This window comes from Melospiza melodia, chromosome 3 (genome assembly GCF_035770615.1).
Source record: "Melospiza melodia melodia isolate bMelMel2 chromosome 3, bMelMel2.pri, whole genome shotgun sequence".
Classification (NCBI taxonomy): domain Eukaryota; kingdom Metazoa; phylum Chordata; class Aves; order Passeriformes; family Passerellidae; genus Melospiza; species Melospiza melodia.
In genome coordinates this window covers 136,029,923-136,045,061 of record NC_086196.1, presented here as the reverse complement: position 1 = coordinate 136,045,061, position 15,139 = coordinate 136,029,923, and the positions used below count along the sequence as shown (strand labels likewise).

At 54.7% G+C, this 15,139-nt stretch overlaps 1 protein-coding gene across 3 annotated transcripts; it reads left to right on the top strand.

The window, feature by feature from the left end:
* Nucleotides 1–2,722: 2,722 nt before the first annotated feature.
* XKR5 (XK related 5) lies at nt 2,723–10,138 on the top strand. 3 transcript variants are annotated; one of them, XM_063153154.1, is made up of 7 exons: nt 2,723–2,796; nt 3,604–3,787; nt 3,889–4,064; nt 5,106–5,315; nt 6,056–6,225; nt 6,738–6,849; nt 7,555–10,138. In XM_063153154.1, the coding sequence occupies exons 1-7, from the start codon at nt 2,739–2,741 to the stop codon at nt 8,604–8,606; spliced, it is 1,962 nt and encodes a 653-aa protein (XP_063009224.1). In that variant the 5' UTR covers nt 2,723–2,738; the 3' UTR covers nt 8,607–10,138. The 3 variants fall into 3 exon arrangements, with proteins under 3 accessions (XP_063009224.1, XP_063009225.1, XP_063009223.1); XM_063153155.1 differs by lacking the exon at nt 2,723–2,796 and adding an exon at nt 2,925–3,291; XM_063153153.1 differs by lacking the exon at nt 2,723–2,796 and having other exon boundaries at nt 2,925–3,787.
* The last annotated feature ends 5,001 nt before the right edge of the window (nt 10,139–15,139 follow it).

The window sequence follows — 15,139 nt, the reverse complement described above, 5'->3', positions numbered from 1 at the left end:
TCCCACAAACAGCTTTGGAATTGGAATTTGCACTTAATCCAGGAAGGCAAATGTTCTTGTGGATGCCAGGACCAGCTGCTCTAAGAATCACCATTGTACAGCAAGAAAAATGTACATTTTATAGAGGAAAAATCTAATGTCTGCATTGCCTGGCATCATCCACAATCACCTGTCAGACCTGCTCTGCTGCATCACCTCAGGCAAGGGAAGGACCTGCAAAAAGTGTGCCCAGGTCCCCAAATCCTTTAGGGCAGGGCTGTTGCTGGAACCCTTCCCTGAGTTGTTGTGAGGTGTTGGCACACAGATGTGCAGCCAAACATCTGGGCTGAAAAATGGCTCAGCACATGAGGAACAGCTGGGTCTGTGTGATGTCACCTGTGGGCAGCTCACCTGGAGCACCACGCCTAGGTCTTGGGGTCCCCAACACAAAAAAGACTTTGAGCTGCTGGGGAGAGTCCAGAGGAGGCCATTGAGATGCTCCAAGGGCTAAAGCCATTCCTAAGGACAGCTTCCACCAGATCACATTCCTCCAAGCCCTGTCCAGCCTGGCCTTGGACACTTCCAGGGATCCAGGGGCAGCCACAGCTTCTCTGGGCACCCTGTGCCAGGGCCTCCCCACCCTCACAGCCAAGAATTCCTTCCCAAATTCCCATCTATTCCTGCCCTCTGCCAGTGGGAAGCCATTCCCTGTGTCCTGTCCCTCCATGCTGTCCTGGTTTGAAAAGGAATTGAGTTTTTGGGATGCTGTGGTCAAACCAAAAAACTCACTTCCTTTTCAAACCAGGACACTTGCCTTGTCCCAAATCCTTCTCCAGCTCTCCCTTTAGGCCCTGGAAGAGGCTCTGAGGTCTCCCTGAACCTTTCTCTTCTCCAGGATGTTGCTTTTTTGGAGACACGAGGAGTTTTTTAGCAAAAGAGGCTCCTGGGTGCTGCAATCCAGCAGAGAAAAGTGCAGCCAAACTGGGAGGCAGCCAGAGCAACTGGGAGCTGGCAGAGGAGCTGGGGAGGGTGTCTAGCTCTGGGAATATCTTCTGGAAAGCCTTCTGGCTTCCTCCCTCTTTGCCTGGCAAAGCTCTGGGGTGATGATGGCACAGGATTTATTCCTGGCTTGGAACACAGGAGGAGAGACTGAGGAGAGACAGCTGAGACTCCTCAGGGTGGGAATGATGGTGACGGAGGGCAGGAGGGATGAGATGATGAGGTTCACATCTTCTGTGGGTGACAAGAAAGGTCACATTATGCCTGCATGGACCCTGGCAGATTGCTCACTGCTGAATTTGCAAAATTGGTTCTTCCCCATCCCACTCTCAGGTCTGGAAGAGTCTTTGGTGCTCATTAGAGGCTGAGTTGTGCTTTGTATGCTGAAAATTGGGTTTTCTAGGAATGGGCCACATGGTGTTTGCAGTTGTGGAGGACAGAGACAGCCAAGGCTGAGCTTCACTTGGCTCCAGAGCCCTCATTACACCCCTGACTTTATTAAAATGCTTCGCTGGAGATGGGCCCAGCAGCCCAACATCATTAATTAATGAAACACAAATAGGGGCAGGGCAGTGGGACAGGAGGAAAAGTGGGTTGTCCTTTACACCCAAAGGGCTCCCAGACCTAATCAGATGGATTTGAGGATGCAAAGATGCCAAATTCCTGGTAAAAAGCAGTGCTGGAGACCCACAGAGAGCCTGGGGATGCTCCCATGAGTAGGGAAACCAGGCAAGGATATTTCTGAGCAGTTTGGTGGCTACTGTTATACAGCAGAGCCTGGGCTTTATTGCCAGAGTTGCAAAAGAAAAACCAAACAAAAACAACCTTAATAAAATTTAAAAGAGCAACAGTAAATGTATGAAAGTCTTGGAAAACAGGTACATCCAACAGCTCAGCTGATGTACAAAGTTTTGGGAGCTTCCTGCAGAATACTGCAAAAACCACCAAAACCAGAGGTGATATTTTGCCTTAATTAAACCCCTTTTTGTGGCTTTTCCTGTAGTGACCTGCTGGGAATTTATTTTCTATAAAGATATCAGGGCTGGAGGCTGCCGGGCTGGAAATTGGGATAAAAAGCAAATGCACACCAGAGGGCTCCTGCAAGCTCGGATGCTCGGGATCCCATTTCACAGCGGTTTCATCTCGGTGGTGAGGCGGGAAAACAGCGGGATTAGTTCATGGCTCTGTGCACGCCATGTCCCAGCTGCCACCTAGTGTCATCTCCGCCACACGGGGACATCGCGGGCACGGGGGACATCGGGGTGGGCGTGACCGGTGCACAACAATTGGGGACACGTCGGGGTGGGCTTGTGCCAGCGAACAACAGCACAGGGAGCAATGGGATGGGCTTGAGAGGTGCTGAAGAACTCAGGGGACATCGGGATGGGCTTGTGACAGCGCACAAGAGCCCGGGGGACATCAGGATGGGCTTGTGCCACCGCACGGGGGACATCGGTGAGGGTTTGTGACACCGCACAACAATTTGGGGGGTACGGGATGGGCTTGTGGCAGAGCACAGCAGCTCCAGGGGTCTCGGATGCTCGGTCTCTGTGTCCCCAAGCCCCCGGGGGTGGCGCAAGCACCGTGATGTCACACTGCCCGGGGAGGGGACACTGGGGGAGGTGCCCGGTGAGGGCGGGCGGAGCGGGACCGGCCCCGGCGGCTCCTTCCTCCTCCTCCTCCTCCTCCTCCTCCCTTTCCTCCCACCACCTCCTCCTCCTCCCTTTCCTCCTCCTCCTCCTCCCCGTCCTGCTCCCAGGATGCGCGGGGCCGTGCCCAGCCTCAGCCTGACGCTGCTGGCGGCGGAGAGCGGCGCCCGTGAGTGAGCGCGCAGGATGCGCGGGGGATGCGCGGGGGATGCGCGGGGGCGTGCGGGGCTGCGCTCGGGCGGAGGGGAGGGAGAAGGCGGGTGGGATGCTGGAAAGGCGGGTGGGATGCTGGCAGTGACGCCTTTGCGGCCATCCCGGGGATCCCGAATCCCCTCCGTGTACCGGGGAGAGGGGGGGGTTCATCCCTGCGCCCCGCGCTTGGGAAGATGCGCGGTTCTGCTCCCGGCATCTCCGCGGGCCCAAAATCCTCTTGGATTTATTTTTTTTTCATATTTGAAAAATGGACATTTTAATTTATTTATTTGTTTGTTTATTTTGGAGCCCGAGCTTTTTATCAGAGCTTTCCTGGGGGCCGGGCCCCTCGGTGGCTGTGGCTGCGCCTCAGCTGACAACGCCACCGGGAGCCGGCAGCTGGAGATAAGCCCAGGAGAAGGGCTGGGAGATGGAGTTCTGGCGGGAATGGCTTTAAACTGACAGAGAGCAGGTTTACATTGGATATTAGGAGGAAATTCTTCCCTGTGAGGGTGGGGAGGCCCTGGCACAGGGTGCCCAGAGAAGCTGTGGCTGCCCCTGGATCCCTGGAAGTGTCCAAGGCCAGGCTGGATGGGACTTGGAGCAACCTGGGATAGTGGAAGGTGTCCCTGCCCATGGCAGGGATGGAATGAGAGAAGCTTTAAGTCCCTTCCCACCCAAACCAATCTGGGATTCTCTGGTTATGAATGTCACCGCTCAGTTGCTGGGGGGGGGGGGGTGTGGCTGTGTCATCCCTCATCACCGCCTCTCTGCCCTTCTCCAGGGCTCTGTGCCATCATCCACTACCTTGTCCGGGGCCAGCTGGGCTGGTTCGGGCTCACCATGGCCTGCCTGGTGCCCGGCTACGCCGCTCAGCTCCTCAGCATCCTCTGGTTCCGGGCAGACGGACACGCACCCGGCTGCTGCCTCCTGGCGCTCCACCTCCTGCAGCTGGGCCTCTGGAAGCGGTGAGAGACACTCCCCGCCATCCACCCACCCCCCACAACCCGGCTGCAGCCCCAGATTTCCTCCAAGCAGCGTGGGCATCCCGTCACGGTGGCTCTTGCAGGTACTGGGATGTTCTGCGGGCGGCGGCCAAGGCGGGCGGCAGTGCCGGGGAGCTGCTGGCTCAGCTCGGGGATGTTTGTGTGCTGCGGCTCCTGGAGGCCCTGCTGCAGACCCTGCCTCACCTCCTGCTCCAAGCCTATGTGGTGGTGGCCGTGGACCCAGCAGGATTCATCCCTGGTGAGTTCCCCGGAGGATGGTTCAGGGGTGAGGGATGTGTGTGCCCTCCCTGGAGGGATGTGCTGCAGAGGGACTGGGAAGCCTCAATGAATAGCAGCAGGGAAATGCCTGGCTGAAAGATGTGCTGTGGCTGAATGCAAAGGTGGCTGCTTTTCCCCAAAGGTGAATTTTCAGGTGTGCAAAGAGGGAGGTTGCAGTGTGGAGTCACAGCATGTGCAAGGTCACACTTGCTCATTGTCCATCTCTGGTCCGATGGCAGTGACTGGGCTGGAGCTGCCCTGGGGCTGCAGAGCTCTGTCCATGGAGACAGAGGGTGTCCACAGGGAGATACTCAGAGAGTACTCTGGATGCTCAGAGGATATCCACAGGGAGATGCTGAGCATGGAGAGACCAGATTTAGGAGGACTTAGTTGAAATGCTCTAGTTTCATCCCTGGTAACATTCAAGTCAGGTTGCAGTGTCACTGTTGAGTCAGGAACGAAATGAAGTGACACATTAACTCTCTAACATAAACTCACACATAAACTCTAACTCAGGCTAATCCCAAGTTTATTGCAAACCCATTCCTTTTTATACCCTGTTCTGATACAGGTGGACCTGACTGGTCATTTAATCAACACCCATTGGCTAATTAAGAAGACACCCTTTGGTAAACATCTTATGAGAAAACAACTGTTTAAAACACCAGCTGCAAGATTGTTTTAGTTCTTTCTCTCAGCCTTCTCAGAACTCCCCAGAACAATTCCTGGGAAAGTTTATCTGGCTTTCTCTCTCTCTGACCAAACTGTCACAGCCATAGGACAGGGCTCTTGAGTAACCTGGTCTGGTGGAAGGGGTCCCTGTTCATTGCAAAGGACTGGACTAGATGGCCTTTAAGGTCCCTTCTGTGATTCCTTGATTCTGTGATTCACTTGGCAGGATCGAGGGGTGTCTGGCTTGTATGGGAGTGCTGTGCTGCCAACACCTCCTTAACACAGAGAATTGTCCCTGCTGTGCATTTGGGCCTCCATCAGAGCCCTGACTGCCCCTGTCCCCACACAGGTGTCAGTGCAGGGCTGTCCCTGCTGTCCCTGGCCTGGGCTTTGGTCTCCTACAGCCACTTCACCTTCCTGATGAAGCCTGGACACCTGAGCCCACCAGCTGCTGTCATCCTGTGCCTGCTGCTCTGGAGGACAGGGATGCTGGGCACCCGGGTGCTGGCCCTGGTGCTCTTTGCCAGGCTCTATTCCTTCTGGGTTTTTGCTGTGGCAGGTAAGACCTGAGATCCTGTTCCCCACATCCCACCCCAATGTTCTCGGGTTTTATGTTGCTGAAATGGCTCCTGAGGTATTAAAGAGTCTTTTTTCCCATCCCCGCAACCAAAGAAGAAGTCGAGATTCCTCAGCTCTGGTTTTTAGGGTTGTTTATTTTCTCTTATTTATTACATTCTTTTTCAGACCTGCTGAGGTCTGTCTGGCAGGTCAGGTTGAGGCACACTGACTGCCCTTGGGGCAGTGTTATCTTTTTATACTAAAAACTACATGTACTTTATTTACAATAATTTTCCAATACGTATCACCTATGTTAGACAGTCTGTCTCTACTTTAAACCAATCCAAAAATGCCACCATCACAGCAGAAGATGGAGGGCAAGAAGAAGGAGAAGAAGAACAGGACACGCCCAGATTCCTCCATCTTGCCTCTTGAACCCTCATTTTAAAAATCCCAAAATTCTCCTTTTTCACCCGGTGATGAATTCACTAACATTCTACTCAAACCCTTGTGGCTTGGAAATCTTCACACAAAGTTGATAACTGCTTCCATGGGTTAAAATTGAAGGCACAGGTGTTTTTTACTCCATGCCAAGGTCTCTGAGCCCCCTGCCAGGGTCTTGAGCCATCCAGGGCAGCCAGAGGAATGTCCTGGGTTCTGACACAATGTCAGCCCTGCCATGCTCAGGTTTGCAGCCTCTCCTGGGCATGGCTTTGCAAATCCAGTCCTTTCTCCCTGCAGGGGTGCACTGGCTGCTCATGTCCTTCTGGCTGGGGGCCCAGCAGACAGATATTGTGACCCAGCCGTGCCGCTGGAGGCTCTTCAACTGCCTGCTGGGAGCTGTCTACATCTTCTGCTACATCAACGTCCGCCCCGGCCCCTCCAGGACCAGGGTGGCCGTGTTTTATGCAGTGAGTACCTGGAATTGTTTTGTATTCTGCATGGATGAAGCTGATGGGGATGAGCAACAGCTTCAGACTCTCCATTTTCACCTCTCACATCACCACTTGCTCAAAATCCAGAGTCTTGCTGTGTCCTGACAAAGCCGCGTGGTCACCAAGGTGGATGTGTCTTCTGCACTGAGTTTGATTCCTGTCAATGGTAAAAAGTAGGTGAAGACCTTGCAGAAAGTTCATGGTTTGGCAGCTTTTGTGTTTTAAGTGATAAATTAGGTGCAAAATATAACAGAAGAAGTGCTCAAGGCCAGGTTGGGTGGGGCTGGGAGCAACCTGGAGTGGTGGAAAGTGTCCCTGCTCATGGCAGGGAGTGCAATAGGATGAGCTTTAAGGTCTCTTCTGACCCAAACCACTCCGTGATTCTAAGAATCCATGAAAATCTGGAAAATGTGTGTTTTTTGTTGTGAGAGGCACATCTAAAGCCATCAGAAGGATATAATGATGAGTATCTTCCCTCTGCCTTGCAGATAATGCTGATGGAGAACACGCTCCTGCTGCTGTTGGGCACCCGGTTCCTGCAGGTAGAGCTGAGGAACAGCCTGACTGTGACTGGGGCTGTCATGTCAGGGTCTTTAATAGGTAAGAACATTGATTTTAGAGCCTGGATTGCACATTTTTAGAGTAGTTTCAGGAAATGAGCATCCAGCCTCCTGTCCCCAGTCCCTCTCCAGATCTCCTGGAGCCCCTTTAGGCCCTGAAGGGGCTCTGAGCTCTCCCTGGATCCTTCTCTTCTCCAGGTGAGCACCCCCAGCTCTCCCAGCCTGGCTTCAGAGCAGAGGGGATCCAGCCCTTGGAGCATCTTTGTGCCAAGCAGGGTCATATTTTCCCAGAGGGATGGGGGCAGGGGGAAGTTGTGCAACTCCCCAGACCCTCAGATCAACCATGTTAAAAAATGGGATGGAAAAGGAGCAATTCCTGTGGTCTTGGATGAGTTTAGGGTAAAAGTAGGAAGCTGTCTTAGAAACTTGCTGGTTTAAAGGCCAGAGGATGGGGATGCTGTACATGGAAGGTTTCTTTCATCACACATCTCTCTGCTTTCAGTCTGCAAATTAATCCAGATTAAATTTGGGGTTGAGTGTGCACTTCCTTTGCCAAAATCTGCTCAAGTGGGATTCTTGCATCCCCATAAATGCTGGAAAGATGTTCTGCTCATACACCTGATTCTCAGCAGCATCTTTGCAGAGTTCCTGTTGATCTGGTGGTGCCTCAAGGTCTGGCCTCTTCTCCACAGCTGACCAAAATGCTGCTGGGACTCCTCAGTGACACTTTTCTGCTCCTTTCCAGGTGTCACAGCTCTGGTGATTTACTACAGCCTGCTCCACCCCAAGTCCACAGAGATCTGGCAGGGATTCCTGGAGACAATGTGCAGTCCTGCAGCAGCTGGGGATGAGGAGGGGTCTGGAGAAAGCTCCCAAGCTGAGCAGAGTTCAGGGACTTTGGCAGATGAGGAGTCCTTGCCAGTGGAAGGGACCAAGACAGAGCCCCAAAAGGAGACCAGCTCATCACTGTTGCAGTCCAAGGGGGGTTTGGAGGACAGCTGGACAGACCATCACCACTGGCTGCTGGTGAAGCTGGCCTTGAAGACAGGAGATGTGTCCGTGATCAACGCAGCTTTCGGAGATGGCGGCGTGGGAGAGGCTTTTCCTGGAGGATGGATGATGGGGAAAGCCCCTGGAGCTGAGCCTGGGGCAAACCTTTCCCTCCCCATGAGGGACATCCCTCCCTCTGGACTGGCAGTGGGGAATGGAGGAGGCATCAAAGCCAGTGCTGGTGCTCTGGGAGTGGCACAGGAGGATGGAGCAGGGCAGGAGCCTGATTTTCCCCCATCCACATCCCACCCCATTGGCTTCTCCCCGGATTCCACCGAGAGCTCCTCTGTGTATTTCAGTGCAAGTGCAGGAGGCATCATCTCCCCTGGGACAGGGACAGCCACAAGCATGGCTCTGGTGCAAAGGGACAGCAAAGCTCAGCCTCCCCCAGGCTGCCTGGGAGAAGGAGGAGGAGGAAGAGGAGGGGATTCATCCCTTGGGATGCCCAGCATCAGCCCAATCCTGGGCGCTTGTGCCCACAAGTGTCTGCAGAGAAGCTCTTCCTTCGGCAACACGGGCAGCTGTGGGGTGGCAGGTCTCCCCAAAGAGGGCTCAGAGCCCACGGGGACAGAGGGTGCCCTTGTGGGGTGCCAGCACCTTTGGGACACCCACCCTTGTGGCCCGCAGGGGACTGTGGTGAGGAGCAAGCTGAGGTCACCGTGCTTCACCTCCACCCCCAAGGCCGGCCCTAAATGCTCCCAGCGAGGACTGGGGGAGCTGGGAGAGGGGACAGACCAGTCTGGGTGACCAGAGTGACCCTGTAAATGTCTCCTTCGGCCAGCCTTGGGGTGGCTGTCTCATCAACAGGGCATGGCAGGAGGTGGTGGGACAAAGACTGTCCCCACAGTGCCCCTGCCATGGGGCAGAGTGCTCTTCCATCACTGGGACATCACCTTTCCTCTCAGTACATCTTCTAGAGGCAGTCTTGAAGAACTTCAAAAGCCTTAAAAAGCCCTGAAAGTCCAGGGCTGGTTATTTATTGAGCTAATTTATGTCACAGACCTACCAGGAGGCTGGAGCCTCCTGTCTTTGGTGTAGTTGTGACAATGACTTGAGGTGTGTCCTTAAACCAGTGCCTGCACAAGCTGCTGGCCTGACCCAGTGTGGAGATCTGGTTGCTGTCTCCAAGGGCTGCAGTGCTGGCCAAAGCAGTTTTCTCAGGACAAATAAGTGCCTAAATCAGAAAAATTATTCTGGGTTTTACTCTTGGATGTCTTTTCTGGGCAGAGTAAGGCCTCAAGTAAGGCTCAGCATTGCTTGATTGTTTTTCCCCACCAGGTTTATCTTGAGGCCTTTGCCAACTCTATTTTTGGGGTCACATAGGATTGCAGATTCTCTTCCTGCTGCAGACCAGAACCTCAGAACCTGGAATTACAACCAAAGCCATGTCCTGTTGCTTGCCCACTGTCTTGCCTCCTCAAGTGTTTTTTTCTCTCCAGCCTCCTTCCAGCTGAAGATCACAGGACCCCAGAATTATTTGGGTTGGAAGGAACCTTAAAGCTCATCCAGTTGCAACCCTCTGCCACGTGCAGGGACACCTTCCACTAGACCAGGTTACCAGGTTATAATCCACATTTGACTGGATGCTTTCATCTAAATTTAGGCCAAATCTCAAACCAGTTCTACCCCCACCATAAAACCCACAGTGCAAGCAGGGTTTATTTGTGCCAGAAGCTAAAACCATCAATACCATGGTCTCAGAAATAGCCAGTGCTTCCCCCCAGGCTGGCTGGGCATGGATTTGTGCCCAGGGCACAGGTTTTTGCCCAGGACATGGCTTAACATGTTAATTGAGGTGTGATCAGCTGGATTCACCACCAGGCTCCTGAGAGCCAGCTGGAGCACATCTGTCTGTGCTCTCCAGATGTTGTCCTGCTGTGGGCAGGACTCTGCTGCTGCCACAGGGCAGGAAAGGCAGCAGGGAGGGCACAGGCATGTGATGAATAATTTAAAAAAAGCTTCCATGATGCATTCACTGCTCAGGGCTGACCCAGCCAGATGTTCCCTTGGGGCACAGAAAACCCAGTTGGTGCTGAGTATGGAGTGAAGCCACATTCCAAGGGGATGAAGGCTCCCTGTCTCCATCTGGACCCCAGCCCCCTGTGCTGTGCCTGTGCTCTGCAGGCAAGAGCAGTTCCAGTGGCTTTTCCAGAGCCCTTCTCATTGTGTGGATCACAGAGAAGGCAGCAGTGCTGCCAGGCCATTGCAGGAATTTTTATCTAGCTTGGTTTTCTACTTTTGATAATATATAATTATGCTTGAAAACACCCCAAACCAGCCTCTGCTGTGTCTGTGTCTTGTGTTGGGGGTGAAAATAAGTGTGGAGGATTCTCTCTTCCAACTCGTGGCTCTTGCAGCCCCAGGATGAGTTGTTTGTTGGGATTTCCAGTGGGAGGGTGGAGAAGGGACATGGGCAACAGGATCTGGGGGAATGGCATGAAAATGTGTCAGGGAAGGTTAAGGCTGGGTGTTAGCAAAAGATTCAGCCAGCATGAAACTGTCCTACAGGCCAGTCAGAAAGGTAACAGACAATTTTGAGAAAGTAAAGAATACTTTCGTGCATGAGAGTCAGGAATAAATGCAATTAAATGTGATTTGATTTCTCAGAGCACATCCACAGTGCAGGGGTGCACCATGAGCTGATACCTCTGACCTCAGATGAGGAAATCCTGGATAGATCAAGGAGTGGCAAAAGAGAAGGGGGAATCTGGGGACAGAGGGTGCATGAGGACTGGGTAGGGATGAGGGTGTTTGTGTGAGGGATCTGTTCCCACAGCTTTGCTCCCTGATGATGAGAGTTGGTCATTGGTGAGCCATGCTCCACTTTCTCCTTGGGAGCAATGTGAAATCAGGTGGGATAATGTGGATTGTCTGTCCTTAAAGGCTTCCAGCCTGTGTGAGAGCCCTGTTGCACCCAGGGTCCAAGTCCTGTGTGCTGGTACAGTCCCAGCACTGAGCCACAGGTCTCTGCCTGTAGAAATAACCTGTATTCAATCAGAGAATCCCAGAATGGGTTGGGTTGGAAGGGACCATAAAGATCATCTCATTCTAATCCCCTGCCATGGGCAGGGACACCTTCCACCATTCCGGGTTGCTCCAAGCCCCGTCCAGCCTGGCCTGGGACATCTCCAGAGATGGGACAGCCACAGCTTCTCTGGGCACCCTGTGCCAGGGCCTCCCCACCCTCACAGGGAAGGGTCTCTTCCCTATATCCCATCTAAGCCTATTCTTTAGTGAATTCTAAAGCCCTGTTTGAAGTAGCAGGACTCCAGCAGCAAATCACAGCTTCAGATTCCCCACCCTTTCCATTTTCTGTGGCCCAAAGATCTGGTGCACCTCCAGATTTTTCCCAATGCTGCCAGACTGGGAAAATCACACTGGGGAGGGGTTTCTCCCCAAAACTTCTTGTCCCTTTGCCACCAGAGGGAGATGCTGCTCAAGCTCTAGATACCCTCCAGTGCCTGTGTTATGGAATCATCCAGGTTGGAAAAGCTCCGAGCTCATCCAGTCCAACCATTCCCCAGTGCTGCCAAGGCCACCACTAACCCATGTCCCCATGTGCGACATCCACATGACTTTTGAGTCCCTCCAGGGATGATGACTGGAGAGGTGAGGGAGGTACAGGACTGATGCTGCTGTGGCATTGCACTGGGAGCCAGTGGGAATGAAGTGGGGAGCTCTGGGATACTGGTGGTGGAGTGCACAGTGAGCTCCTGGAGGAATGAGACCATGGCTGTGGGCGTCTCCTTTTCCTTCCCAGGCATCACTGGGCCATGGGGAATGTTTGAAAATCACTGTCAAGGTCTTGCCCTCTTCAGGAGAAGAGTCACTGACCTGTAAATATCCCATGGTGCCTTCATGTCCAAAGGTATGTGTGGGAAGGAAAATGTCCCAGATCACACTGGATGCACAAGGGGACCTGGGGGTTTGGTGGAAGTGGCTCCAGCTGTCACCACCATGGTGCTGAGTCCTGATTTTGGTGCTGTATCCTTGGAGCTGTGCCCAGGTGGGTGACCTGGTCACTCCACACTCTGGTTTGTCCTCAGATCAACCCTTGGGGTGCACAAATCCCACAAATTCCCTGTCACTACTCTGTGTGGAGCAACACCTGGGCCAGTCCAAACCCAGGATGGAAAAGCTGGCAGAGGGCAATGAACCAACTGCTCCTGGCAACCTGCTGATGTTTATCTTCCAAATATCCCAGATGCTTGAGGAGACCTGGGCAGATCCTCTGCTCCTTCTGCAGCATCTCCCATGAAGCTGTTTTTGGATGAGGAATGATCCTGAGCTAGACCAGGATCTGCTCAGCTTTTGGAGGTGCTCATCACCAAAGTTTGGGCTTCAGCCACCCACTGAAGGGCTGGAGCAAGAGGATATCTCCATCCCACTGCACTTGGACAGATTGTCCAGTGCTTTTGCCTGCTCTGGAATAGAAAATTTCTGCTAATTTGCCTCCTATGAACCTTTTCTTTTCCATTTTGTTTCTTCTTTAGAGAGGTGGAGGGTCATGTCCCAGCCCAGGAGAGCTCAATGCCACAGGTGAGAGGAGCTCTCAAGGGCAACATGGGAGCAGGAACCAAGCATGAATTTTGACAATGCAGGGAGTGACCCAAGGGCTCCCCAGGAGAACTGGCTGTGCCACTCTGGTGATGTGGAAAAAGGAGCAATCAGGCAGGAACAGAGGCTACGTCCCTAAGAAATTAAACAATACCCAGGCAAGTGCCTGGGCTTGGGAACGTGGCTGTCCTGACTGCTGGCACTGTCCCCTTGGCTTGTCACTCTGGTCCCTCTTTCAAGGTGAAATAAAATAAAGCAGGATGGAGTTGTACCAACAGTGTGGGGCAGCAGCCTTGCCCCAGCCCTGCTGGGATCTCACCTTCCAGCAGCCCAATCTCTAAGCATTGTCCATGGGTGCCTGGTTTTGTGAAAAACATTCCCTCCAGCTCCAAAATGATGTAACACCACCCCACTCCCCATCCCCTCATCAAAAAAGATTTCCCCAGAAAAACCATCTTTTCACTTGAAACAACATTGAACCACAATACTTGGACCTTACAGAAAATAGAATTATTTGCCCTGGGGCTGTTGTTATTTGTCTGTTTTTTTTTTTTTCCCAAGCTGAAACTTTGGTTATTTTTTTCCCCCTTTAATTACATTTGGTTTGCTGCAAATCCCTTTCTGGTGCCTTCAGTGTTCCTGTAAAAGGCAGGGCCCAGGCTGCAGCTCTGTGCCCATGGCTCCAAGGCTAAACAATACCACAGAGGGGGGGAGCAGAGGGTAAGCCCAGCTAATCAGGACTTGCTTAATAGGACTGAGTGCTTAATGAGAACCCAGGGACTCTGCTTCCCCAGCTGGATTTGGCTGGAGGAAAATGCTTTGTGCTCTCAACACCAGGTTTGAGACGGCTCAGCTCTCTCAGATGTGCTGGAGCAGTGTTTTCTCCCTCTTGTAAATCCATCCTCACTGGACATAAGACAGATCTGTGAGGATTCAGGGATGCTGGAGGAGCTGAACAAGACCCTGGAAGCAGAAGGATCCATGTTTTGCTTGAAGGGAGATATTTCAAATCAAAACACTGTTTATACCTTGATTTTCCTAAGCAAAGCCACCAAAGGGCCCTGTCTGCTCTCCTCATGTCCTTGGAGCTCCCTGAGGAGCTTTGGGGGGATTTTAGGGATTGACTTCAATAAATAACACCAAATGTTCCACTGTTTTGCCATGGAGACCTGCTCAGATTGTCTCTGTCCCCACTGCTACACCCCCAGATTGAGCTGGGGTGTGGTTTTGGGAAGGGGGTGGGACAGGGAAGGCACCTCAGGCCTTTCCCTGGTTAATGAGGGAGATTTGGGGTTCAGCACGGGGACTTTGGGATGCAGAGCAGGGTGTCAGGGGGTTGCAGGGTGTGCACAGGCGGGTGGGTGCTGGGACACAGGTGGGTGCTGGGTGCATGGGAGCCCAGATGTGCAGGGTAGGTGGGTGCAGATGTGGGTGCAGATGTGGGAGGTTGCCTGCACACAGTCGGTGGGTGCAGATGCAGGTGTGCATCCCCACATACACAACAGTGGGTTCAAGCATGGGTGGCTGTCCAGATGTGCACAGCACCAGGACACAGATGTGAGGTGGGTGCCAAAACCAGCGTGTGCCTCCACCCACTTTGGAGTGTTAGAGTGTGTGTGGGGCAAGTGGGAGCCGTGACCAGAGCTGGCTTCTCTCTCTGGTGCCGGGATAGGTCATGGTTCCGTGCTAGGTCCAGGGCTGTGCTGAGCTGTAGCAGGGCTGGCTCCAGGTCCGGGGCTTGGTCCCGGGAAGGGTCCATATCTGTGTCCATAGCCGGTGCCCGTCTTGGCTCTCGGTCTGGATCCACATCCGAGCTTTCCATCGTGTGCTGGGTCCAGGTCCCGGGGCGGGCCTGGTGCCGGGTCCGTGTCCAGGGCTGGGCTGAGGTCCCGTGCCGGTACTGGGGCTGGGTCCAGGTCCGTGTCCGTGCCCAGGTCCGGTCCGGCTCGGGGGCAGGCTCGGGTGCTGGGTCTCGGTTTGGGTGCGGGCCCGTGGCTGGGTGCGGGTCCGGCTCTGTGACCTGGGCCCGGTGCTGCTCGGTGCCAATGCCGGCCCCGGTCCTGGTGCTGGTCGGAGCTGTGCTGGTGCCGATGTCACTCCCGGTGCTGGTCGGAGCGGTGCCGGTGCGGTACTGGTGCGGGCCGTGGCGGTGCCGGTCCCGGTCCCGGTCCCAGTGAGGGCCGGGGCGGTGCCGGTTCCCGGTGCCGGCCCCGGTGCAGTGCCGGTGCTGGATCCGGTTCCTGTGTGGGCCGGGACGGTGCCGGTGCCGTTCTCGGTGCGGGCCGGGGCGGTGCCGGTCCCAGTGCTGTTCCCGGTGCGGGCTGGGGCGGTGCCGGGTCCGGTTCCGGTGCGAGCCGGGGCGATGCCGGTCCCAGTGCTGTTCCCGGTGCGGGCCGAGGCGGTACCGGTTTCGTTCCCGGTGCGGGCCGGGGCGATGCCGGTGTCGGTCCCGGTGCGGGCCGGGGCGGTGTCGGGTCCGGTTCCGGTGCGAGCCGGGGCGATGCCGGTCCCAGTGCGGGCCGGGGCGGCGCCGGTGCCGGTCCCGTTCCCGGTGCGGGCCGGGGCGGTGCCGGTGCCGGTCCCGGTGCGGGCCGGGGCGGTGCCGGTGCCGGTCCCGGTGCGGGCCGGGGCGGGGTCGCCGCCGGGGCCGAGCGGAGCCGGGCGGGCGCGGGGAGGGCTCAGGCGGCGGCGCCTGCGCGGGGCCATCGCGGCGCTCCGCGAAG

Coding starts and splice junctions, on each gene's coding strand:
- XKR5 (XM_063153153.1), top strand. CDS start 3,411: ATGGGACTTGGAGCAACCTGGGATAGTGGAAGGTGTCCCTGCCCATGG. Junction 6,226..6,737: donor GGGTGGCCGTGTTTTATGCA/GTGAGTACCTGG, acceptor TCTGCCTTGCAG/ATAATGCTGATGGAGAACAC. Junction 6,850..7,554: donor CATGTCAGGGTCTTTAATAG/GTAAGAACATTG, acceptor GCTCCTTTCCAG/GTGTCACAGCTCTGGTGATT.